The following is a 27,898-nucleotide window of genomic DNA, read 5'->3' as shown; positions in this document are numbered from 1 at the left end:
ACAAACAAATAAACAAACAAAAAAAAAACCATAGATTTCAATTGAAATAAAATAAATTCAGTACTATTCATTTTAAAAGCAAGTAATCACTAGGCTAAGATCTGAGGTTCAAAGTCCATATGGGCAAGAGAGTTCATGAAACTTTTACTCTAATTAACCACCAAAATGCCAAAAGTGCAGCTGTGATTCAAATGGTAGAACACCAGCCCTGAGTGAAAAAACTAAGTGACAATGCCTAGGCCTGAGACCAGCAGAAATATAAATTAATTAAAAACTAAAACAGAAGTATGCAAACCAAGTTAAATACATGAAGCTAGGATTAAAATCCAAACTTCCTAAGTCTTGGACTGAAACTCCTTTTAAAAAAAAGGAAGTATTTTATATACAGTATTACTGTATATAGGTTTTCTCACAAGAGTTAAAACTGAAATCTAGATGTTTATTTTCACTAATCAGTAAAACTTGAACACCAAGTACCTTAGAAACTGTTTAAGAAATCTTTGAAAAAGTGAAGGCATGACTAAAAAACTAGCCATATTGGGAATATCCCCAAATTCAAGATTTCCTCTCCTAAAGCCCCTAAGCTTCTGTTGTCTAATTAAATTTGTTTTAACTATTCTTCAAGACCTGACTGGGTATTTAAACCTGATATTCTTGATGCTAGCCTATCATGCTTTCCTTCAACTCAATTATTACTAATTTTCCTTAATGATAACTTTTGAAAAGATGCTCAAAACATATTTTCACTGGGTTATTAATCTCTAGATTATCTTTTAATAGGTTTTTTTCCCAACCAAGATGCATCTACATTGGATAGCAGTTTCTCAATTAAATTTAGTCCAAAAGAAAATTAAATACATACAAAATACTATTTAATTCAGATTTAGAGCCTTGAATTATGTCCTAAAGTAAAATTATGTCTTAAAGTAAACAAAACATTCAGGTATAATGTAAAGTTTATGTCCAATATATGTTTGGCTCATACTACATTTACAAGCCGAAATTGTTTAAATCTTGGGTCATGGTGAGAAGACATGAAAACAGACAGTTTAAAGTTTAAACAATATTTCAAAGAAAAGCTGCATTCTGCTTTCCTGTTCTTTCAGTACGGCAACCCTTTTATATTCCAATAGTGTTTCATTCTGTATTATAATATAAATTCTATAAAACCTATTCTAACACCTTGGAAACTCTAAGATGGTTGTAAATCTGACAGTTTTGAACTGGGGTATTTAGAGCTAGTTATACATCACAGAGATTAGAGAGTTCCCATTACAGATTAGCTATATACAGATTCTTCTTATTCAGAAATGACCTGATAAAGTTAATATATTTTTAACACTTTGGTTCCCAATTAATTTTGTGCATACAAAACCACAGATATCAATGGTCCTGACAAAAGAGAACTCAAAGCATCTAGGCACCCAGGACCAGTGACATTTCAAACTCAAACAAAAAATTACATATCACACAAACATTAATTCTGCTACCAAGATGTACTATAATTCCTTCTACTGAAATCCATGAATTTTCAAAATGTCAAATTTCATGAAAGTATTTAACACTGTTCAACTGCTGGAGATAAACATCAAAACCATTACTGCACAATGAAAACCAAGCAAGTAAGATGCCATGAAAACCACTTAAAACTCGCTGATGAAAGTATTGTCCAGTCAAAACGTATTCTCTTTACACCTAAGAAAATATTGCTGCTATCTTAAACACAGATCCTATTGAATCTTTGAACTGAACTAGAATTAAATCTTTTGAGAGTCTTCTGAAAAAAGATCTTTACATTCTCTTTCCAGTCAACTATTCAAGTGAAACTTTCCAGAGACACACTAAAAGTGAAATATATGTATTGTTAAAACTGTATTTCACACTATCCTTCAAATGCTTAGTCACCAATGCTTATACATCTAACTGGAGAAGAGACTTTACTATCAATCATTAATCTACAGTGCAGCAGCACTAAGAGACATGATATAGTGAAAATAATATGTAGCGTTCCCAGGACATTAGTTGGTGGTTCAAACTTTCTAACTACAGGAGTTAGAAAAGAAAATATATGTATGGTTCAGTAGCTGAAGTATAACTATGGAGACTGAATTTGAGTAAAGCCTGACTAATATCAAATAGGTAAGTTTTACAACAATGGAAAAAAGAATTTGTGAGTCACATTCAATGAATTTGCATAGCATATATCTCACTACTAGAACTTAACTACTTTATTAAATTCTTTATTTCATTTACAATGTAACACACAGCCTTTTAAATAATAGGGTACATAAATGAATCTTACATATACAAGATGGTTTATTTACAACCCACTCACTACCTGTAATTCCTGACACCCTTTTATATAATCCATTTTTGTTATCATTTATTGCCTGGTAATATACATTTATTTGGATATTATGCAATCTGCTTATTTCCTGCATATTCCCACTACAGCATAAACTCCATATGGTAGGACTATACTTTCTTCTGTCTTGTACTTTGGTTAGCTTTAAGAGCTTGAAGTTACAGCTGGTGCTTAGCAGATCAATACATATTTGGTAAATTAACAATTATGTAGTAATAAAGTAACTAGATTTAGGAATAAAATGAAAGTGAGCCAGACAACGGTGGTCATGTAACAATCCTAGCTCCTCGAGAGGCTGAGATTTTAGGATCCAGATTCAAAGCCAATGAAGCAAACAAATCTCAATCAAGCAGGAAAAGCCTGAAGTAGAGACGTGCCTCAAGTGGTAAAGTACCAGCTACGAGCAAAAATGCTTGAACAAGAAGAGCCCATGTGCTACAAAAAAACAAATCAGCCACCACCAAAAAGATGAAGATACTTTTATGTGACATATGAAAAGAGTTAAAAAAATCTAAGTACTTCAACTATCCTGTTAAAAGGATTTCATTTACAAAGGAGAAAATCTATTGCATAATTTTCTCAAAGAAATAAAATTTCCAAAACTCAATGCCAGTTACTCATTTGAAGTAATACTTTAATACTGCAGGCAAAAGCAACAAAATAACTAAACAAAGTTATTTATAAGAAATAGATCTGAATGTTCTTTGAAGCAAAATATGTACAATTATTATGAATAAAAAGCCTACAACTTCTAAATAATAGCTTAAACTAGAAGCATATCGAGATATGGGTTCATACCCATAACTAGCTTAGATAACAGTATGAGAAAATACTCTACCACTTGTCATTTCTTACTAGTTCACTTTCTCAAAAATTGATTTATTTCTCTATTATAATACTAATAAATACTCCAATTTAGAAAATAGGAACAAAAGTGAAAGAAGCCTAACACAATTTGCAAGAGTTTTCCTCATAAACCATACTTAATAGTTCTTCCATATTTCTTTAATAAATTAAGAGAGGCTATAAGTGTGATGTATTTGTGTTCAAATCTGACACTGTAGAGACTTAAAGCTACTCTTCATAAACTTCAATTACTCTAGTTACATTAAAGCAACATTTCCATTTCCCATAACACACTTGACTGTTATACTATGCTGTTCTCTCACATCTCACAATCTCGTTTCACATAATCACTTCTACCAATATTTTCATTTTATTTCTTCTTCAACTTCAATATCAAGAATTGTCTTGGGCTGGGAAGGTGGCTCAGTGGTAGAGCGCTTGCCTTGCATGCTAGAGGCCCTGGGTTCGATTCCTCAGCACCACATAAGCAAAAAGAAAAAAGCCGGAAGTGGTGCTGTGGCTCAAGTGGTAGAGTGCTAGCCTTGAGCTGAAGAGCTGAGGGACAGCGCCCAGGCCCAGAGTTCAGGCCCCACAACCGGACCCCCCCCCCCCCAAAAAAGAATTGTCTTACTGAGAAAACAGTAAAATATTTATACGTTTTCTTTTGCTTATTGTGGCTTAAATTTCTCATTTAACCTTTAATGTACCTGTAGTGTTAGTACACATAGAGATAAATCTTTAGAGATATTTATTCCTTCCCAAGTACCCACTTGTTTAACATTTCAATTTACTAATCTCTTTTCTAATATAACAAAGGGGTACACAGATTAAGAAAGGACATCAGGGTAGTTTATCAAAAGGATTTTTTTGTTGTTGTTAGTTGTGGGGCCTGAACTCTGGGCCTGGACACAGTCCCTCAGCAGTTCAGCTCAAGGCTAGCGCTCTACCACTTGAGCCATAGTGCCACTTCCGGCTTTTTCTGCATATGTGGTGCTAAGGAATTGAACCCAGGGCCTCATGCATGCAAGGCAAGCACTCTACCACTGAGCCACCTTCCCAGCCCCAGAAGGATGTTTTAAGTAATTTTCATTAAATTCACTTTTATATCTCAATCAACTACTTTTATCCTAGCTGTAATTCTGGATAAAAACACTTGGAAGACTCCCAGATACTGAGAGTAAAATGCAAAATTAATTGTTTTATATTTGATAACTACAGAAAAAGTTTCTTAATTAAAATACCAGAGAGGAATTCTGGGTATTTAATACGTAGATTTCATTTGAATTTTTACAATCTGTACAAACAAAGGTTTTTTTTAACTAAGCTAATATTACAAAACACCAAAGTTTGGAAATAAATGAAGTAAACTACAAACATGAGAGCAAGTTACAATCTGACTTAGCTCTCTTACGTCATCAATGATGAGAATTAGATTTATCAAAGACATAATGCTGTATTTATGACCAGATGTTCAGAGAGTAATTTCTACAGAAAGGATTAAGTTCACTACAAATACAGTTATCTTTATAGGATATGTTGATTTCAGAATTTAAAGCACATGCATTGTGTGGGCATAGAAATTACATAAAATGTTACTCATTTTAGAGAATAGCAAAAATGCGCTAGTGAAAAGGAACTCAGTAGGAGTCACAAAACAAATATGTAACTATAATTCTCTAAAACAAAGAGGCTATGCTAAAAATACAAGAATCAAATACCCTGAAAAAAAATGAAGAGGAAAGCCACCACGACTTGGAAAGGTTCCTACTAAAAGGTTTTCAAGTATGTTAAGATAATCCTAGCTATTCAGGAAGTGGAGATCTGAGGATCTTGGTTTGAAACCAGCAGAGGCAGAAAAATCTGTGAGACTCTTATCTCCAACTAATCATAGAAAAAGCCAGAAGTGGAGCTGTGGGCCCAGATTTTAAGCCCTAAGACAGCAAAACGCAAAAACAATGTTAAGATGGTGGATCACACCCATAATGCCACTTTTCTGGGCGACAAATTTTTGGGAGAATCATTATGGAGGCAAGCCTTAGCAAAAAGTGAGACCTACATAAACGAACATGTTTTGTGTGTTGATTTCTGTCTCTCAGCCCAGCCACACAGGAAGTATAAATATAAGGACTGCAGCACAGGTGGGCCAGGCAAAAAAAAAAAAAAAAAAAACAGACTTTACTTGAAAATTAAAAGCAAAAAGGGCTGGAGATGGGCTTCAACTGTTTAGCAAAAGAGTGAGGACCTGAAGTTAAACATAGTACCACCAAAAACAAAAAAACCTTACTGAGTCAGGTGTCAGTATGGCTTACATCTATAATTCTACCTACTTATGAGGCTCAGATTGAAAAGGCTCAAGCCCAGGACAAGCAAATAGTTTGGGAGAATCCTTAAAGAGCTGAATGTGGGCTGGGAGCCTGTTATCCTAGCTATCATGTGAAGTCTAAAATAAGCAAATCATGCCCAGGCACATGGCTAGGCAGGAAGCAAAACCCTTTATCAAAAATAACCAGCGAAAGAAATAGGGCTGAAAGTGTGACTCAGCCATAAGACACCTGCCTGCCTAACAAACATGAGATCCCTAGTTCAAACTCAATATTGCCCAATGAAAAGAAATGGAACTAATAAATACGAAAATAAGCAGGGTATATAAAATGTGATTATGATAAGTAGCAAGTCTACAAAATAGATATTTACAAAATGCTTTTCTGTAAGCCAGACCGTATTCAAAACATTTTATACTTATTCTATTTAATCTCCACCCAGTATTTGAGGTGAGTACTATTAATCTCATCAAGGAACCAATACTTTTCACTAAGAAAGTGAAGGCTAAAATGTAACCTTCCCAGAGGTAGAGCTCAGGTTTGATTAACAGTATGGTGCCAAACAAAATACTCTTTACTACATGCTGACTAGGAGGATAAATACTAAGAAAAAAAGACTGACAGGCAAAGTTTCTAAGTATAAACAATAGACAGTAAAGACTGATTTTTGAGTTCTCTGTTTCCTAAACTTTCTCTATTCATTCTAATTTTGTAATTAAGGTATAGCTCAAGCTAACAAGGAACTTTAAAAAAGCAATACAAAATGTAAATGTCTACAGATTACCTTAAATTTAGTCTGATAGAAAATAGACTCTAGAATAAGACACAAGAACTTAAAGAACACTAAGAGCCGGCATAGTGGCACATGCCTGTAATTCCAGGACCTCAAAGTCTGAGGTAGAAGAAAGGCAAGTTAAAGGCTAGCCTTGGGCTACCTAGATAGTTCAAGGTCAACCTAGGCCACTCAGAGACCCTGTCTTGAAAAAGCAATTACAAAAAAAAAACATAAAAGTAAGTGAAATGTATATGGAATGAATCTATATTTTGCTATAATGTCCATTTCCAGTTTGATAATGGATTAAAAAAATGGTCTACTATACAGCATTCACATCCAGTTTAATTTAAAAGCTCTAAAATGATAAAACAGTACATCAATTTAGAGAAATATGTCAAGACAGTTCGGGTACTAATTTATTTAAGAGGGACCATGTAAGAGCAATTAATTCAACAGAGGCACAATGAAAAGGCTCTCAATAAAAACTCTCCTGAGGTTACTAATACAAATATTAAGAGGACATGGTAACAAAATACTCCTAATTATCTCAAGAAATAATCTAGAAAATAATTCCATATAGGTTAGTTTATTTTTACAACATCATCTACACTGCAAGATAAATCACTGCAGTACTAATAGTAACTCTAATGATCAAGAATCTCAACTTCAAAGAAGATTGCCATATTAGGATAAGGATAATCCTATAATCAGCTTTTGGTCCATTTAAAAAGGTAGTAGGGAATATAAGATTAAGTGAAAATAATCACACAGGGAATACAAATCCCATGAGCGTTGCTTATTTTATGACTGCAACTTAAATGAATATACAATAGTAGCTACTCTCCAAATATTTACCCATAGTTTTGGTGTTTTACTTTATCTCCTATTTGAAAGTCTCCTATGTTTAAAAATTCAGCAGGTACCATAAAAGATTTATTATGATACTGGACAAAACCCACAGTCATTTAGTTTTTTGGTAATTCTCAGGCTTTTGCTTAGGTCTGCCACTGGTTCCAAGTAGCTGGAAGAACACATCACCATCATACCTGGCCTTCCTTTACTTTTAAAGTCTTTATGGGAGACCATTCTTTCCTCTGCAACTTCCTTAAGAAGCTGAGCAAGGGGCTGGGAAGGTGGCTCAGTGGTAGAGCACTTGCCTTGCATGCCTGAGACCCTGAGTTCGATTCCTCAGCACCACATAAGCAAAAAGAAAAAAGCCGGAAGTGGCGCTGTGGCTCAAGTGGTAGAGTGCTAGCCTTGAGCTGAAGAGCTGAGGGACAGCGCCCAGGCCCAGAGTTCAGGCCCCACGACCGGACCCCAAAAAAGAAAAAAAAAGAAAGCTGAGCAAATTATTATCCTGTTATCTAAAATTAACTTTCTACTTTCCAAAGGTATCTAAAAAAAAGTTCTTATCTTCAAAGGATCTCTAAAGAAATGAAATAGACAAGAGACCTTATAAGAAAATATAATGCTTCACTTACAAAGATATGAAAATTCAACATCACTCAATAATTACTATAAAAATATGCAATATAGGAAGAGTGAACAAATGCAGTCATAGTAGACACTATGTGGAAAATGAACCACACAACCTGTGGGCAGGGACAGGAGGGGAAAACTGGGAGAAAGCAATATCTGGACTTTGTCCAAAAAAAACATACTCAAAGAAACGTATCTGACTTATTAATACCAACTCCTATGTAAAACACCTCAATAATAATAAAACTGCATTTTCACAAATATGCAATGATTAGGAGAAATGACAAGTACTTTCTATTCACTACTAGAAATGCTTACTCAATGCCACATCTAGGGTGGTGGAAAGTACCCATCTCATCATGTCTACAACCTAAAAAATCAAATCTAATCCCATTATTTGTAAAGAACTAAAAACACAGCTTAAAGAGCACTAATTAATACTAACCTAAGAAACCATCATTCTTCAAAGTTTTGAAAAGAAACTTAAACACTCTGAATAATGAACATTAACTTAATTCCCTCCCCCAAGAAAAACAAACCTGTTGCCTCCAACAGCCTTCAATGCTTGTAAGAAACAACAAAACAGAGCAAAGAACACCTGGCCACAGTAGCTCATATCTATAATCCCAACTACTGGAGAGAAATAGGATTTAAATTCATGACAAGAACAGGAAAAGAAAATTAGTAAGAATATTACTCAAAGAATAAGCCAGATGTGGTGGTTTAAGCCTGCAATCCCAGTTATAGGAAAGGCTAAGTAGGAGAATCACAGTCTAAGCTGGCAAGATCCTAACTGGGGAGAAAAATACAGTTTCTCAAGCAACAGAGAAACTGAAGAACAATTGCCAACCCCAGTAATATCACCAAAAAGCGGAGAGGGAAATGGAAAAAAGTAAAACTCTACCAAATGGAAATATGAAAACCATTAGAAGATTTGTTTTGTGTGTGTACAGGTCCTGGAGCTTGAACTCGGGGCCAAGGTACCATCTGTGAGCCTTTGATCTCAAGCCTAAACACTACCACTTGAGCCACAGCTCTGCTTCCAGTTTCACGTGTGTTTAATGTGTGTATGTATGTGTATGTTTAATTAGAAATAACGTTTCACAATAAATTAAAAAAAGAAATGAAATCACTCTGAAGAAAGTGCCCCAGGTTTACATTATATATCCACACCAGAAATAAAAAAGATGGATATCAACACACTATAAAAAGATTTGAGAAATGTGTCAATAAAAATATGAAGTAATAAAAAAATTTAAAAAGAAATAGGAGTCTCACGGATTTTCACCTGCCTGGTCTGGCTTCAAATTTCAATCCTTAGATCTTAGCTAGGATTAAAAAAGCATGAGCCACTGTTACCTGACTCAGAGAAAGGATAAAAAAAAAAGATAAAAAAAGAATATAACTAAATTTTAAAAAAAGATCAATATAAAAAATGACTAAGTTGGAAAGTATTAAATATAAAACTACTAAACTAAAATTGTGACTAGCAAAGGGAAAGAAAATGAGCTCTAAAAGAATAAAATGGCTACTGAGAAAATAATATATTGAAACAAATGTATTTCAGTGAGGAGTGGGTATCTAGGAGCAACATAAAACTGAAATATGGAATAGTCCTAAAGAGCAATTAGGGGGAAAATAAATGAAGAAAAAAAAAACCAGAATTGTGTAATTTTATAATTTACTGACTTACAGGTCAAATGGTATCAAATAATATATTAAAATCATGCTAAATTTTGTAGATTTGTAATAGTGTAAAAACAACCTTTCTAATAAATGAGGAAAGAAATAGACCTAAGGATACAGGTAAAAAACTACTAAATATGAAATTAATAACTATAGAATTCAAAGACAATATTGGAAATACTGCAAAAGATAACCTTGACATTAAGACAACAAGAGTTTTCTCTTTGAAGAATTTGCATTTAGTTTTAAGTGACTCCTTGTTGTCTGTTCAAGTTTTTTGAAAAAAAAAAACTTAAATTATAAATGAAGACAAAATCTCCATTTATTGTATAAACTTACCCTTGGATAATAAACCTGTTTTTCAAGACAAAACTATTTCCTTACACTTAAATATTCCTAGGCAATAGGCATAATCTACACTCTCCAAGACTACGGAACTTAGCACCAGCCTTCCACATAAGCAACACATAAAGAACTAAAGTGGTAACAGAGGTATTGTAAAAACCTAAATCAAAATGCCAAGGAAGAGAAGGAAAAAAAACCCTAGAAATACAAAGTTTCCATCTGTTTAACTGTGAAGTCCTCAAGGAGAAAGAATGAAGAGTGAAGAGGATATTTTTCAAAGAATGGCTAGAAAATTTCCAGTTTCAATAAAAGACACTGAAGGCTCAAGAAGCCTAATGAATGTCAAGTAAGTTGTACAAAAAGTGATTGACATCAAGACATATCATGGTCAAACTGCAGAATATAAAGAATAGAAAAATCCCAAAGGCAATCAGAAAAGAAGTAGTTTCACGTAAAAGTAGCAAGAGACAGTAAATTCAAAACCATCAATATTTACATGTAAATAACCAAATGTTCCACGTAAAACAAAATGTGTAATACTGTATTACTGTATTTTTTTTTGGTGGGGGGGGGGAGGTTGTGGGGCTTGAACTCAGGGCTTGGGTTCAGTCCCTGAGCTCTTTTTGCTCAAGGCTAGTGCTCTACCACTTTCAGCCACAGCACTGCTTCTAGTTTTTGAGTGGGTAATTGGAGATAAAGGTCTCACAGGAACTGTTATGCCCCGGCTGGCTTTGAACCTCAATCCTCAGATCTCAGCCTCCTGAGTAGCTACGATTACAGGCATGAGCCACCAGAGCCTGGCTGTAATACTATATTTCTAAAGGCACTTCTATGCTATTTTTAAAAGATGGGAAATAAAGATGCAAAATGTTGCCAGGTGACAGTAGCTCATGCCTATAATCGTAGGTACTCAGGAGGCTGAAATCTAAGGATCACAGTTCCAAGTCAGCCAGAGAAGGACTCCTATTCTCCAATTAGACACACACAAAAAAAGCCGCAAACAGAGCTGTGGCTCAACTGGTAGAGCACTAAACTTGAGCACAAGAACTCAGGGATGGTGCCCAGGCCCTGAGTTCAAGCCCCAGGGCTGAAACAAAAGAAGAAAAAAAGATACAAAATATTGAGAGTAAAGCAGTAAAAAATATATGCAAACACTAAGCAAAAGTATACAAAATGTAACAATGATTATATACAAAGTGTTAACAGTGATTACAAGTATAAGATTCAGAAAAGGAAGACATAAAATTTGGATTAGTGGAAAGGGAATAACATTCCCAGTTAGGCAGGAGAATAGAGGCTACAGTTATGATTAAAATATTAAAGCAGGGGTTAACTTGTATGGGAGATGAAGTACCATTAAAATATACTCAGCTTCTTTAAAATTCCTTAAGCAAAAGTACAAAGGCAGAATTGAATAAAACCAGTATTTATCAAGTTACACAGTAAGCTAGAAGGAAGTTGTAAAAGCAAAAAGTTCAGAGGACAGTGCATTAATCCAGGTAAAACAAGGGTCTATAGAAACAGATAAAAGGAATAAATCTAGAAAAGCAATTCAAGAAGAAGAATATGCTCATAAGTTTTCCTTCTTTGGAACTTTACAAAGATTCATGCAGTGTTAACAGCCAAATAATTTTCTATCACTAAAACTAACTTATAATACTGATGATGCTCATTAACCTAATAATGTACACTTTAGTAAGGACTTTTTGTAATTAAAAAAAGTAGGGACAACTAATCAGCCTAAATAATAAACAATATGTAATCCACAATTAGATTTATGTCTTCAGTATTAAAACTATTAATAAGGAATTCTTTTCTAGTGATGTCTACCTAAATATTTAGTTCTGTACTGTCACAGTAACTAAAAACCTTTCTTATTTGTATTTTCAACATCTCTTTACCTGGAGTATACCAACTACAATAGTGAACTCAAACAACTCACCAATGCTAGGTGGGCTACCATAGTTAATTGGTGACTCTGGTGGTCTTCCACAATGTAGTGCAGCCAGAGCAGATCCTTTCCATACAACATGCTTGCAGCCTATTAAACACACATATTTTTATGCATACAAAAACAAGACACAAAAATAAAATAAACAGAACATCTAAATCCTACTAGAAAATGTTCATACTTTTATTTGTGCGTAGCAAGGACTGTCTTCCAGCTCCTAATAAGGTTTGTACTCCAGGAACACTCTGAGGAATTTCTTGCTCAAGAAGAGGACCTAGTCGATGACATATCTGCAGCAAGTGATCAGGTGCCAGATGTCGGTAATACTTCACCTAGATATGGAAGGACAAGCATAAAAACTTGCTAAAGCAAAATAATCATTTAAGTCAAATGTGCTTTTAAAAATATGTAATCTCTTCTAGCTGATCAACATTTTACATTTGCTCACATTTTACTTAGCCCTCAGAAGTTATCCTACCCATCACTAATTGAGAGAGAAAAATAGACTAAAATACTAATGGAATCTACATGTAGCAAGTTATAAAGCCAGGGCCTGAGCAATGTGAATAATGAACAATAACAAAATATATGGACTATATAGTATGTCTTTCTTTATATTTAGGTTTTGAGGAGAGGACACTGAGAATCACAGACCTAGGGCCTTGTTTGTATATCCTAAGTATATGGCATATTTTTACTTCACTATTTGGTTATTTATTTATATTGTAAAGGTGATGTACAGAGGGGTTACAGTTATCCAAGTCAGGTAAAGAATACATTCTTTTTGAACATTGTCCCCTCTTCCCTTATGTTCTCCCAGTTTTTCTCTCCCGACCAAGTTGTTCTCTCCCCCTCAAGTTGTATAGTTTACGTCAGCATATTAACACTGCTATATTTGTTCACTCTTTGTCCCACCATTTCTTTGCTACCCTTACCCTCCCCAAAACAGAGTACACACAAGACAAAAGGACAGAAATCAAAAACAGAGACAAAGGAGGAGGAAAAAGCAAAATAACAATAACAAAAAATAAAACCCACTCTTGTTCCTATTTCTTGAAGTTCATTTCGATAAACATCATTTATACGGTCATATATGCACTACCTATTGAGCCTTTGTGATCCTCTCCTAAGAATCTCCTCCTTTGGTCTCACTGTGTGATCCTTTGCTCTCATTGTGCGAATGTTTATAGAGTCCTGTTTATCATGCCCAAGTGTAACATTTTGTTTTTACCATCCACTGTGTTTACTTGTAGATTTATAGGCACATTCTAATTACTGTAAGTGAGAGAAACCATGCAACCAATATTTTTTTGTGTCTGGCTTACTTCACTTAATATAATTTTTTCCATTTCCTTATGAATGGTGCAGTATCATTCTAATGGAAGCACAGAATTCCATTGTGTACATATACCACATTTTCTTGATTATTCCCTGCATCTTATCAGACAACAGAATAAAATTAGAGCTCAACACAAAAAGTTATCATAGAAAATTCTCTTAACTAATGGAGACTGAACAACACATTGCTGAATGACCAGTGGGTTACTGACGAGATTAGAATAGAAAGTCAAACATTTATGAAATTTAACAAAAAATGAACACTCAAAATACCATCTCCTGCGGGACCCAGCAAAGGCAGTACTTTAAGAAAATTTTATAGCTCTAGTGCCTATCTCAGCAAATTGAAGAAATCTCAAACCAACACTTTAATGATGTACCTTCAAGCTTCCAGAATAACAGGAACAAGCCAAACCCCAAACCAGTAGACAGAAACAATCAAAATTAAATCCAAAATAAGTCAGTTAAAGAGACTAAAAAAACCATAGAAAGAATCAACAAAACTGAGTTGGTTCATTGAAGAAAATTAACAAAATTGACACACCCTTGGCAAATCTGACTAAAAAAAGAAGAGAACACACTCAAATAAATAAAAGTCAAAAATGAGAAATCATGACAGAAACAAGCAAAATTCAGAACACTATAAAGGAATACTTTGCAATTTGGGTTTTCAATAACTTTAAGCAACCAGAAGGCAAATGTATCTGACTATAAAATAATTTTGAGACTGATAAAATCTCCAGAATAATTATGAAAGACAAATATTGTTTACATTCTCATTATAACATTAAGAATACTTAACACCGCATCTATGCTAAATTTTAGTATCCACCAAAAATCTTATAGAAATAAAGGCAAATTCTAACAGTTGCCCTAAACAACCTCAACTGTAAAATAAACCTACCAACTAGAAAGAGATAACTTTAGGAACAACTTCAAAATGCTACTTAATTGATGCCAGTATTTGAAACCATGATGTGAAATGCTAACGTTTCTTATAGCATCTTTTATAGTAAATATCATAATCAAAATAGAATATCATAATCGAAATAGAAATAAACCAGGCATTAACACTTGAAATGTAGCTACCAAGCTACAAAGTAAGTCTCCTTGCTGAAACTAACTATTCTACTTGGGGGGGGGGGGGGGGGGTAAGGACTCTCCCTGAGGGGATTCTGCAGTAAAAACTATGAATAGTAACACTAAGACTTCACTTGCTTTACACTTTCATCTTCTCATGAGTATATGGCAAGGGGTGCTAGTGGCTACCTACACAACTATGTCACAGGGGGGTTGATGCAAAAGTAGATACAGGACTCTTAAATAGTTTTCTACTAAGACACATACTAAAGACATGAAAATGGAAACAATGTTATTCTCATAAATTTCTTTTGGATAATAAAATGCTACTTGTATTAATATGAAACTAGCTTACTGGGTTAGTATTTAATAAGTTTCTAATATGTTAAATTCTCTTTCTGATATTGTAAGCACCAGTAGATTAGAAACCATGTAAACACAGGAACCTCATTAATTTTTTCAGTTTAAAGAGGTCTTGAAACCAAGGAGTTTGAAAGTCAGCCTAATCTACATAGTGAGACCGTCTTCGAAAACACACCGTTGGGCATCGGTAGATCACACAATCCTAGCTTCTCAAAAAGCTAGGTCTGAGGATTATGGTTCAAATCCAGCCTATGCTGCAAAGTCCATGAGGCTCTTATCTGCAATTAACTCCCCAAAAAAGAGTTGGTAGTAGGGCTGTGGCTCAAATGGTACAGTGCTAGCCTTGAGCACAAAGGCCATGGGACAGCTCCTAGGCCAAGTTCCAGCACCAGGACAAGCACAAATGCACACATACCTGAATGCACGCATGCACATGCGCGCGTGCGCGCGCGCGCACAAACACACACACACACACACAGCCAAAAAAGGAATTAAAAAAAAGAAACAGTTTGTATATTGCTGTCAAGTATATCAAGTAATGGAAACTGAATTCTTCCGGAGACCAACTTGGAGAATGAGCTGTTATGTGAGGGAGTAGATCATTTTGTTTCTTGTATCATCTTGTTATCTTTTGTTATCTGTTATGCTTTTTAACTATGTAACACAGATTTTTTTTGGGGGGGGGGGGGCCAGTTGTGGGGCTTGAACTCTGGGCCTGGGCGTTGTCCCTCAGCTCTTCAGCTCAAAGCTAGTGCTCTACCACTTGAGCCACAGTGCCACTTCTGGCTTTTTTTCTTTTTGCTTATGTGGTGCTGAGGAATCGAACCCAGGGCCTCATGCATGCAAGGCAAGTACTCTACCACTGAGCCACCTTCCCAGCCCAGAATACAGATTTTTTAAAAAGTTGCCTAATACAGATACTTCTAAGGTAGGCATAATAAGAGAAGGCAACCTTACTCTTTATAATTACTACTGCCATGAAGAAGCCATATTATACTATAAGACTTTAAAAGAGCAGTCTGGCATGCCATAGTTAAATCTTGGCAGAATGAATACCAAGGGGAAATAAAAGGTCCAGGCTGGGTGGCTCATGAATAACCCAAGACACTTGAGAGGTAGACTCCAAAAAAAAAAAGGCCCCACCTTCAAAAATAACTAATGAAAAAAAGGTTGGAGGTGTGCTACAGATGGTAGAGTGCTTGATTAGCACCCAAAAAATGAAAACCAAGAAAAACAGGACTTTGAATACAGTGTGTATGACACAAAAAAATATATATTCAATATCCCTGCTTTAAAGATTCAGGAAAATCTTTATGTAAACAACTACTGACCTTCCCACTTCCCTCAAACTCAAAACATAGAACATAAAAACAGAGAACGAAAAAAAGTGCTTTACACATTCTAATGCTTTATTATATTGAAATAATACTTTAAAACCACGATATATGACCAAACAAAATTCTAAGCAAAACAGAAAGAAGTACAGAGAAAAATTGGCATCAGAGAACATATACTCAGTATGTCTACTTAGCAGTCTCTGAAGTGCCCACACACAAGGGTATGCAGAACAAATTATGATAGTAGACTAACAATGTTTCTTCTGAATCCTTTCCACCACTTATTTCCTCAACATCAGGAAGTTCAAGGTTTGTTTCCTGTAAAGCTTCCTAGACATGTACCGAGCCTGTTTCTTATTATTACCCCTTCTTAGTATCTAAGATCAAATTACTCTACCTACGCTTTGAATCTTAACTTCTCTAACTCCCCAGAACTCCTAAACTATAGGGAGTCCTCCACACTGTGTCAACTAACTTCCTTTTCAACTAGCTCCTTCCCCTTCATACCTATATTTAAATATATTCATGTTGCTTCTTAGGGAAAAGAAAAGTTCTCTACTTTTTTCAACTTTAATCTCACAGCTACTCTACTGGTAGCATTTAAAGAATGATCCACTGTCAATCTCATTTGTCTTCCAGGCTTTCACTCTCCTGACTTGACACAAAAGAGCTCTTACCACACATTCACCTTTCTGTTATCTGACATGTTTATCAATGTTCAGTTTAATGTGCCCCCCAAAAAATCTTGAAAATGTACACCTAGTTTACCGCAAAATAGCTTACCTTAATTGTTGAGACTTCTAAGAAGTTATTTTTAAATTTATACTTAACGGTTCATTAATCTCCAGCCCTATTGAACTCTTTTCTCTTTTGTAAAGCCTTCTGCTGTGATAATCACTGGCTTTCAAACTCTCAAGATACATAACACATATAAAGAATAACACAATTACAAACCTAAAAGAATGATCAATATTAATATTTACAAAACAAACACATACTGGCTGCAGAATAAATGCCAGATCCCATGGTAACAGTGGTAAATTTTACTAGTACACATCCCTACACTCCTAGCACTTGGGAGACTGACCTCAAGTGAGGTCTAACCTGAGCTACAAACAAGACCTTGTCTCAATATAAACAAAACCCCCAGTTAATTATCTTAACAACCCTAATTAGTATATAGTATCATTATTCTCAGTCCACAAACAAAGGAGATAAGGCAATCTCACTCCAGAACCTACATTCATACCAACTGCCTCAAATAAATGTGTTAGTAGGCAAAGGTAAATTATAAAATAAGACACTTCCAACAGTTTTCAGTTAACATTAAACTAAACCAGAAAATAAATGTTAGCACTCACTTTTATTACTAAGAAAACCAGTATAAAAGCATACCTCCCCCTACAGACAAAAATCTAAGGATTTTTAAATTTTTAATTCTGAATCCTAACTCTCTAACTCCCCAGAGCTCCTTAGTTATGAGTCCCTACTCTCTATGTTAACAAACTTCCTTCTCAACTAGCTACTTCCCATTCATACCTACATTTAAATATATTCATGTTGCTTTTTAGAGACAAGTCCAGCCTGACCTTCCATTTCCTACAGGGAAGCAGGAAATGTTTCCCTATCTCCTCCATTCCCCTACTTTAAAATAAATACCTGCTAAAACGAGATATATATATATATACATATATATATATATACACACACACACACACATATATACACACACACACACACATATATATATATAAGTAGATGTATCTACAGTGATGAGAAAAAGATGGCTACAGAAATCAAGGTGATCAATCCTACTTTTGTCACTGTTTCTAAAACTCTATTTCTAAATCTTCAGTTTAAAGTGAGAAAGGTGTGATGAACAGATTAACATTAATACCACAAAACTTATGATCACTATATAAAATTTAAGTGCCCATTCCAGTCCAAGAATTTTAAAACCTGTATCCCTTTTGAAATGAACAAATCCTTTTATCTCCTACCACTAAGATGTATCTCAGACAGAGCCTACTGTGAATGCAAACCCGGAGTCTGCCACTCACTCGAGGCTTACTACTCCATTGGCTAGACCAGAAGGTTAGTAATAGAGTTTTCACTCCTAACATCCACTGCAAATCACCTATTAATAATCCTTAAATAATGGTTTATAATTATTAAAAATCTGAATTTAACAGATTTTTTTTTAAGTCATAACATTATTCAGCACAGAGATCAGAAAACATTTTCCAGGGTTAGACAGTGTATCTCAATCTTTGATGTCTATATACTATTTCCATGTAATATCCTTAGTTCAAAAGCCTTAAACAAACTAGTTTCGTATAGGATTTACCCACAGCAGCTATAGTTTACCAATCTTTCTTCTAAAAAAATGACCCATAACTAACAATGTTTCAATAGTACAACAGAATCTTGTGAAAGAGAAGCAGCTCTTCTCATCTCCTGTCCATCTTGTCCGAAATTACACACACACACACACACACACACAATTGCTATTTCTAGATCTATTGCCTTGGTTACCTAAACTGTAATCACCATTTGTAATCACTAAATGCTAGCCCTGCTTCTAGATAACTTGCTTCTTTGCCCATTGTGAAACTACCATTGGCCACCTGTGAGTGGCTCCTTGCAGGTTTTCTCCTATATAAGCCTACCCCATTTTGAGCTCAGGGCTATTCTTAGCTATCCTGATGGTGGGGAGCAGTCGCTGAGGCTAATAAAGATTGCCAACCCGATTGACTGAGTGTTGGTGACTCCTTTTGTCAATCATGGGTTCGAGTCCCACCAGCCCCAGGAAGTTGGAATACTTAAGTTACAACTTCAATGATATGAAAATGTGAACTGTAATGCTGAAGGAAAAAGGTTAGAAAGTGAGAAGACTGCCTTCTAATAGTAAACTTCTCCAGATAAGCAGTTTTCCTTTCCAGCCAAGTAAAGTTTGCCATTAGCAGAAGGTGTGAGAGGAAAGAAAAGTATGAAGTGGACATAGTATCATTAAGAGCTTCTTAATTTTTCAGGAAAAGTAGCTTAAAAGAAGAAATCTCAAGTCAAATAGTCTGGATTTAAACTTGCTGAATGTACTGTACGCATGGAGAAAACACTCTAAGCTTCAGTGTCTTCATCTGTATAAATGGAATTCCAATAGTCACCATCTGGAAGGCAGCCATTACTCGTTACTTAAATCATATAACCTTAGCACTGTACCTGATATAAGAGTTAAGGGCTACTTTAATTACACTCCAAATTACAAAGAATATAGTGTGGAGCTGGGAAGGTGGCTCAGTGGTAGAGCACTTGCCTTGCATGCCTGAGGCCCTGAGTTTGATTCCTCAGCACCACATAAGCAAAAAGAAAAAAGCCGGAAGTGGCGCTGTGGCTCTAGTGGTAGAGCGCTAGCCTTGAGCTGAAGAGCTGAGGGATAGCGCCCAGGTCCAGAGTTCAGGCCCCACGACCGGACCCAAAAAAAATAAATAAATAAACAAAGAATATGTTGTTTTTTTACTTAACCAGGGAAATAGTTTTGGGTATCTTTTCCAAGAACTTTTCAAGTGAAGTTAGATCAATATATTTATTTCAATTTCTTGGTTTGCTTGTGTTGGCTTAGAAATACCATTCTACTAACATATAATTAAATCTTTATGAAAAAAGTCTCCTAATGTTTGGCACCAATATAATCTGTCTTGACTACACTTCAACCTTTTGTCTTCAACACCTGATTGATCTTTTAAATTCTGTCATATCCAAAAGTCTGGTCACTTCTGCTCTCTATTATGTACTTTAAATTCTAAAAACCAGCTTTGTGAAACATAGCTCTTATCTTTATGTCCACTCTAGCATATAAACAAAATTATAAATTTAAAAAGACATATTTGCTATTTCATTATGCTATGTTTATTAAAACATCAGCTAAAATTCTCAAACTTATAAATCTGTTATAACAAATATAATCTTCAAAGTAGCATGCATTTCCTGATCATTAGTATGATGCAATAACTTTTCCATAGAAAATAAACTGTATTCAAAAATTACTTATTCTTCATAAACAAATAAATTTAAACTTTCCATATCTCATAGGTAAAGAAAACTTAAGTTCAACACAACAGTTTATCCAATGACATACGTTTAGAAAATAGAAAAAAAAAAAAGGAATCAATAATGAGACCCAGTAATCTGGTTTCAAGTTTACAGTTATTTTTATTACTTTACTATGTCCTTCTCAAAACTTTTTTCCTTATTAGAACACAATTTTGATTATTAAAGGCTTAATAAGAGCTATATATGCCAAGTCAAATCCTTTAAGCTAAACTACTTTCAGAATATTTAAGATGCTTATAGTTTCTATATTAACTAGTATAATAGAATTAATATAAAACCTCATCAAGTATCAAAATTAATCTTGGTTTATTCATAATTGCGAGTAAACAACTGCAACTCAACTTGAAAATCTTATTTCCAAAATTAGCCAACTATTAAGAACTCACTCATATAATTTAATCTGTATTATCAATATAAATTTATCATCTGAAGACAATATGACTGTTCCAAATTGTATTTGTCAAAATCTGATTACATAATGTTTAAAAAGGGGGGGAAGGAGAAAAAAAAAAGCATGACATACTAAAACTATTTTAAGGTGAACTCTTTAAGGTGGCTCATGCTTATAGTCCCAACTCCAGCTAACATCAAAACTGTTGTTTGAAACCAGTCTGAGTAGCAAAGTCCAAGAAACTCTATATGCAATTAACCAGCAAAAAGCCAAACTGGAGATGTGACTCAAGTGGCAGAGTTCCAGCTGAGCAAGTATGTGAGGCCTTGAGTTCAAACTTCAGCATGACCCCAAAAAAGACAAATTTTAACTACTTAAAAGATAGTTTGACATTTCTTTTTAAATCACAGACATATTTATGAGTGAAAAATAGTTCCGTCAAGAAATTTTCTTTAAAGAAATCATTTATTTAGCATAACTTAATACTCATAAATCTGGTAGAAAAGTTATTACCTGAAGAAAAATCCTTAAAAACTGTTTAACATGTCAATATAATCTTGGCACTCGTTTCATTAATTTGTCCATTTTACAGCATTCAAAGTAACTACTACTACTGTATGTATGACCACAGTACCAGTTAAAGCATGTTTCACCAAGTTGCCTAGAATTTAGTATTTTTCTATCCCAAACGAAATCAAGGTCAAATGATACAAGTAAGAGTTATTTCTTCTGCCAAGACAAGGTACATGCCTGTTCTGACAGAGATCAGGCCAGTCAGAATCCTAAATCTTTTGGTTCTTGATAATCCCTTTGTATCAAACTCCATTATCCATACTGCCACAGATGGTTTAGGGCTTATTCTATAAATCTCATTAAATTTAATTTCAACTTAAGCAGAAGATGCATAAACTAGATTGTCCTTTTCATTTCCTTAACATCAAAATTTCTCCATCTAATCACCCTTTTCCTTGTCTGTGTTCAAACTCAAGTGAGACTACTTCTATGCTCAGTAGTAAATAACTAATTTAAATGCATATGCTCAGTATTATCTGCTGTGTGCCAACTAGATTAATATTCAAGTTTTTTCGCTAAACCCGGAAATTTATGTTGAAAGGAAAAGCAAGAATGAAATTGGCTTGTTTGGAATTATTTGCCCAAAGGAAGTTGTACAGGATATAATTTTATTTGCTGTAATTCCACAGCAAAATAGTAGATAGCCACAAAATTTGGGAAAGGGAGCAACAGCTACCACATGAGCAGAGTTTCTGGGTTAAATAACAAAAACAAAGACTTGTGGCTTACCTTACAAAGAATCTCAAAGTGGACTTAAAAACCAACACTGATAGAACTTATCTCCTCTAACCGAGGAATGCAAAACACTGAATTAAATTGTTTAGAACAAATACATCTTTAAAACAGACCACTAAAATAAAGCATGGCCTCTGTGACAATTTTCAAAAATAATACAAAGTTATGATGGTTTTACATCCCAGATTTCTGTAAACAAGTAGCCGGATTCACCATCTAGGCTCACATCATATACTCCATTGCTTTACCATCATTACCAAAAGAAAAGAGCTCCAAATAGTCTCTATCAAGTCAGACTTTTCAACCACTTGACTTAGTGGTCATTGTTTCACAAAATCAGTTAGAACTAGTAAACTTTTTCTAGCAGTCTACCCATAATGCCTACAAAGTGATTCCAAATTTACATCTACTTAGCTGTTATATAAGTAAGATTTCTAGAGCAAAACCACAGATTTTCAGAATAGGAAAAAAATTTCAAAGATAACTGAGGCAAGTGAAATTTCAGTTGCCCAAGATTACCAGCAGGCTGTCAATAGAGCTTAAGACCAGAACCCATATCTCCCAATAGCCTTTTATTTGAAAAGGAAGATTTCTAATAAAATGGAATCACTTTAAGAAAAGCAAATATCACTGCTTGAAAAAGAAAAATGACTTCATCCTAGCAAATTAGTAAAACATTAACACAGTTTTGGAGAGGGAAAAAAACACAGGCTTGCAAGCAAGCAAAAATACAATCAATGATACCAATCTGGTAAAAATGCTTAACAATTCTACCTTAGGATTTTGTAAAAGTCATCAATAATTAAGGTGACTAGTATAAATTAGAATTAAGAAGCCAGTTCAACTAAAGTGCCTTTGTCCAAAAAAGTTGGTTTTTCTTCTATAAAAAGTTTTTTACTTTACTCCACTTAAAAACTGTCTTTTTGCTTTAAAATAAATCTCATATTTATATATATATGAATAAAAATAGTAGAGGCAAAAACAATTTTAATATCCTATAAATTCCATTTACTGCTAAAATATTTTAAATCTTAAAGAAAGTGGTAATAACTCAGTTTATGATACCAAAGACAAAGATAATACTCAGGTTATGAGCATTTCCTTTCCTAATGATACCTAAAATATATGCATCAATTTTTTTAATCTATGAACTTTCTAAACTTATCCTTATGACTCCATTTTCCTCTGGACCAAAATGTAAACATTATGATTCCATTGTAGACTGATTTCCCTATTGACCAGTAAGTATGTAAACAAATCATTGATAGAAGTAGAAACTACTGAAACTTTAGTTTCACTCATAAAATAATCTTCAAAACAATGTTAATTTCAATTGACACACAACAAACTATTTTCAGCCATAAGATTAAGACAGTAGAAAATAAAGAAACTTTGGTTCTACCTGAACATAAAATTTCAAACTGTACTATTAAACTAATTATTACTTAAAAAGTCAAATAATGTTCACCTATACATTTATATAGTTTGATGGGTATGACTGCCTCAAATGGTACACTACATCCAGCAGAGTTTGCTGCTGATTAAATCAAAACACAAAAAACAATCAAAGAACCCCCAAGTTTTAGTAAGAATTCTTAACTGTCTTGTAAGCATGTCAACAGGACTGTTCTAGTAATTCTGCAAGCAAGAAAAGCCACTCCCATTCAAAAAGATGATAGTACTGGATAACACGGTGATAAGACAGTTGCTTTATCTTAAATTTGAGAAATTGATGAGAAATGTAAAATGTTGAGAACCCCTTTTTTCTCTTCCTTGCCATTGATAATTAAGTCTAAATCTCAATTTTATTGCCTAAATCTTATTTTTACTAAAAACAACAACAAATGACACTCCTACAAGTATTGGGTAGACACCACAATCTATGTTATCTTAAGTAAATAAAAAAATTCTCTGGGACTTGAGTTTGTACGTTTTAAAAACAAAAAATTCAAGTGAGTTTTGTTAAACCTCTTCCAACTTTAAAATGGAATGACATGTCATTTATAATTCTCTCAAATAACAAAGATATGACCATTCACTAAAGTTTGTCAAGTACTAATAACCCTAAAACCTAATCTCAAATATCAGTAAATTGTGGAACCCCATTCACTTCAGCCAAGTATCGCATGAAATTAGCTTTAATCGCTATCTGAAAACTTAACAAACCTGAAGTGTGTAAATTAAATCTGCTTAAGTCTCCATTGCATTTATAAAACGTAGGTATCCTTGCTTACTTCAACGGCCAAGAGCAGACATCAATACCTATTAAACAATGTGACTATGTACAAATGAAACATATGTTAACTGTGCGAAATGAAACAAAAGCTATCAAAACCAACTGCCTGGCCTGCCCCTCACAGAAAACAATTATATTGAGCTTCCTGAAACTCCTTGATCATTACAAAAGACCAGAGTAACACTGGTAACTGTAACAACCCCCCATCCCCACACACCAGTTACAACTGTTTCCTAAAAAGCAAAGCATTATATAAATCGCAGAGGCTTGATGTGGTCCCACGCAAACATTTACACAAACCACCAAAATCTACTGAGGTCAAGAAAATGCGATGGAAACCTTATCTCCTTCAAACTTCACAAGTCACTATTCCCAATAGTAAAATGAGGTCCACTTGTGGAAAACGGTTTTAGAAATAATTAAAACGCACGAAACAGGCTATGGTTCAAGCTATTAAGACAAAATCTACGCCAACATAAACAGAGGAACTTTGGTTGGCCAAGTTCCGTCCCAGAGTAAAAACGTTAAATTAAAAAAAAAAAAAAGAAAAAGAAAAACCCGAAGTATTGCAGGGCCCTCCATTAATGGGTGTGAACTGAACAGGAGGTACATCACAAGTAGCAAAAACCTGCCCAAGCTCCTCGCTGTGCACTTGTGCAGATCTTTATGTGTGTGCAAGCCGGTGTCATTAGCATCCTACGGCTGAACTCCTCCAACTCGAGAAAGAAGAAAGAAAAAGAAAAACCAGGGGAAATGGATCTGAAACTTTAAAAGGAAAAGGGAGCGCAGGATCAGGGTCTGGTAATAATAATTAATAATACCAGCAAGCTTGCCTCGGTTCCGAGCCTGCTGGGGGGGGGGGGAAGCCCACGCCAAGTCCCGGCACTCAGCGACCAGCTATTGTGTTGGAGCTGGAGAAAGCCGCGCCGGCCGCGCGTGCAGAGCTAGAGCTGCTGAGCGAGCGAGCGAGCGAGCCAGCCAGCCAGAGGGAGCGAGCGAGCGAGCGAGCGCTGGGGCGCGCGCGCGCCCGCCCTCCCGCCTCGCGCCGCGCCCGCCCCGCGCGCGCGCGCCCCCGCCCGGCCGCGCGCGCCGGCCCCTCCTCCGCCGGGCCTTGCACTGCACAACACTCATGACGTATCTTTATTTCTAGCACATTAACCAAATATCACAAATAAATTGTCCGCAGCCCCTGCGGCCCCGGAGCGCGGGTCCCCTCCCCGGCCGCGGCCCCCCGCCGCCCCCCACCCCGACCTCCCCACGCTCCCCGTCGGCCTTTAGCGCTCTCACGGTTCCGGGGCGAAGTTTTTGTCTCAGTTTAAAAAAAAAAAAAAATTGCGGGAAATTCAATTTTTATTCGACTCGGGGAAAAGTTTCTTCGCCCGGCGAGGCGAGCGTCTCACCAGATTCTGGTAGGTCCTGGGGTGCTCCTTGCCGGTCCAGTCGGTACGACGGGGCAGCAGCTGCGGGGAGAGGCGCCCCGTGAGCCGGGTCCCGGGCCCCGGGCCCGCCCGCGCCCGCCCGCGCCCGCCCCGGCCCCGCCGCGGACCCCGCGCCCCCGCGCCCCCCGGCCCCCGGCGGCGGCCGCCCCGCAGCGGCCCCGCCGGCCGCGCGGCGAGAGGACGCGCCGGGCCGCCGCCGCCGCCCTTACCTCCTTCTCGGCCACCTCGCGGATCAGCACCTGCGACAACAAAGCGGGGCGAGCTGAGCCCCGCGCCCCGGGCCCGGCCCCGCGCCGCCGCCCCCCACACCCCCCCCCCCCGCCCCGGGCCGCGGACGCCCCGGCCCGGCCGCGCCGCGCGCCCCGTACCTGGGCCGCCTGCTGGCACGGTCCGTCCTCCAGGAAGCGGGCGATGAGGAAGTAGAGCTCTGCGCGGGAGAGAGAGGGGACCGGAGACCGGGCTGAGCGGGCGGCGGCGGGCGCGGGCGCCGCGGGCGGCATCGCCCGGAGCCGGCGGCCCCGGCAGCCCCCCGACTTACCGGATCGCAGCTCCGAGAGGCCTTTCCGCTCGCGAGACATGGTCCCGGCTGGCTCCGGGGCCGCCGGCGGGGCCGCCCGCCGCCGCCGAGCGAGGGGAAGCGGGCCCGGCGCCGCCGCCCGCCCTGTGGCTGTCAGCGTGAGCTCACGAGCCGAGCCGCGGCTCCACCATTCAAGCGACGGCGGCGGAGGAGGCGGCGGCGGCGGAGGAGGAAACAACAACTCGGAGGCCGCCGCCTCGGCCGCAGCCGCCTCCGCGGATCCCTCCGCCGGGAAAGGAGTCCCCGCCTGCGCGGCCCCGGCAGAGCGCGGCCCGCGCGGAGGAGGGGGGGAGGGGGAGAGAAAAAGAGCGCCTCCGCCCCGACCCCTACCCCAGCGCCGGGCGCGGCGCGACCCCCGCCCTCCTCCGCCGCCTCCTCCCACCGGGGCGCGATTTATTTATTTATTTGTCTCCAGTCGGAGAAGGAAGATGTCGGGGGGTCCGGATCCCCGGCTGGGCTGCGGGCGGCTTCTCAGCAAAGGCCGCCGCCGCGGCGGCGGAGGGATCTGACGCACACACGAGGCCGCAGCACCCGCTCGGCTCCGCTCCGCTCCGCTCCGCGGCGCTGGCTCGGCTGAGATGGAAGTTAGTTTTTCTCTGTAGCAGAAATAGGAAACAAATGAAGCAAAACTGCCCGGAGAGGGGAAGTGCCCGCAGGATGGGTCTCACGCTCGCGCGCGCACACACACACAAACGCGCGCGCGCGCGGATCACTCTCACGCCGGACGAACTCGGGCCCGCGCCGCCCGGCCCGGGCTGCAGGACGGTGCCGGTGCCAGTCTCGTGCCATGTGCATGTGTGACGAGGCTGCGGGCTGCATCCCTGCGAGCCCCGCGTCCTCCCGCAGCCCGGGCCGGGTTCGCTCGCCCCGCCGGACCCAGCGCTGTGCGCCTCAGGGTTAGAGACGATCGGGCTGCTTTTTGTTATCAAGCCCTGGCGTTTGTGCAAACCCGTTATTTGCTTGCAGCCACCTCTGCATAGTTGTGCTGTTAACTACCCCGGCCTTCAGCATGCGTGTGTTTTTGTTGTTTTTTAAAAAATTATTATTGTTGTTATTGTTATCAAACGGGAGAGGCGAACTCCAGATTTATACTTAATATATTCTTCCCCCCCCCCCCCTTCCTTTTCCCTGATTAGAAAAAGGCTACTGAGGACTAATTAGGGATAGGGATTAAAGACCCTTAAAGCTGCTTTTTTTTTTTTAAGTGCTTACAGGAAGGGATAATGTAAACCTAAGGGAAAGAAAAGGACACTAATATTTATCCCTGGTGTGGAGGTAAATTAGCGGCAGATCGATAATTTACCTAAGGATATTCAAAGGGTATGCTACAGTTTAGCCAAGGTGATTAGTGATTAAATAAATTGTGTATCTTGCAGCTGACTTCGTCATGCTAATTAATGGCTTCTAATTTAAGGTGCAAACCGTTGCTGTTTACAGTTAATCACAAGAAGACTTCTTGAAAAGGGACGAAAACAGAGGGAAAGAATATAATTTTTCGTAAATCAGTACGTAATTAACGGTTTTATATGCTAAATCATACGTCTGTGTTGTGCTGATGAGGGTAAGGACCGTTTTTTTGTTTCGTTTTTTAGGAGTGGGGAGGAAGGTGAAATCCACAGAAACCATGGAAAAAGCCATTTATGAGAAAACAAGGACAGCAAGTGATATTTATTTCCAGATGATTTAAGCACTTTCCAAAAAGACTTGGGAGTTCAGTGTTTGGGAAGGGGTGGCATTTTAAAAGAGAATTAGGACACAGTCATTCTTTTGTTAATCCTTAACAAAAGAGTCTCCTTAAAAATTGTAGCTAATAAGCTGTATTTCCATGAGCCTGGTTTTAAAAGGTTATTTGTGAGGAAATCACAAATGTGAGCTGTATGGTGTTTTTCTAGATTATTTCATCAAGCCCTGTGCCCTTGTGTCTTCTTACCTTCCTTCCTAGTAAGAAATG

The 27,898-nt window shown here is 37.6% G+C and overlaps 1 protein-coding gene across 2 annotated transcripts in view; it reads right to left on the bottom strand.

Moving 5' to 3' along the window:
* Nucleotides 1-26,159, bottom strand: part of LOC122113987 (pleckstrin homology domain interacting protein) — a 103,938-nt gene extending 77,779 nt beyond the window's left edge. The window contains exons 1-6 of one of the 2 annotated variants that reach the window (XM_042687124.1): nt 25,909-26,159; nt 25,739-25,797; nt 25,580-25,609; nt 25,332-25,391; nt 11,950-12,100; nt 11,760-11,858 (exon numbers count right to left, since the gene is read on the bottom strand). In XM_042687124.1, coding sequence (XP_042543058.1) covers nt 11,760-11,858; nt 11,950-12,100; nt 25,332-25,391; nt 25,580-25,609; nt 25,739-25,797; nt 25,909-25,948 — 439 coding nt within the window. In that variant the 5' untranslated portion in view covers nt 25,949-26,159. The remainder of the gene's footprint in view (nt 1-11,759; nt 11,859-11,949; nt 12,101-25,331; nt 25,392-25,579; nt 25,610-25,738; nt 25,798-25,908) is intronic. The other variant, XM_042687125.1, reaches the window with a different exon arrangement.
* Nucleotides 26,160-27,898: the final 1,739 nt, after the last annotated feature.

The sequence above is a fragment of the Dipodomys spectabilis genome, unplaced genomic scaffold (genome assembly GCF_019054845.1).
Source record: "Dipodomys spectabilis isolate Male_0828 unplaced genomic scaffold, ASM1905484v1 ptg000102l, whole genome shotgun sequence".
NCBI classification, from domain to species: domain Eukaryota; kingdom Metazoa; phylum Chordata; class Mammalia; order Rodentia; family Heteromyidae; genus Dipodomys; species Dipodomys spectabilis.
This window is presented reverse-complemented; position numbering and strand designations above follow the sequence as displayed.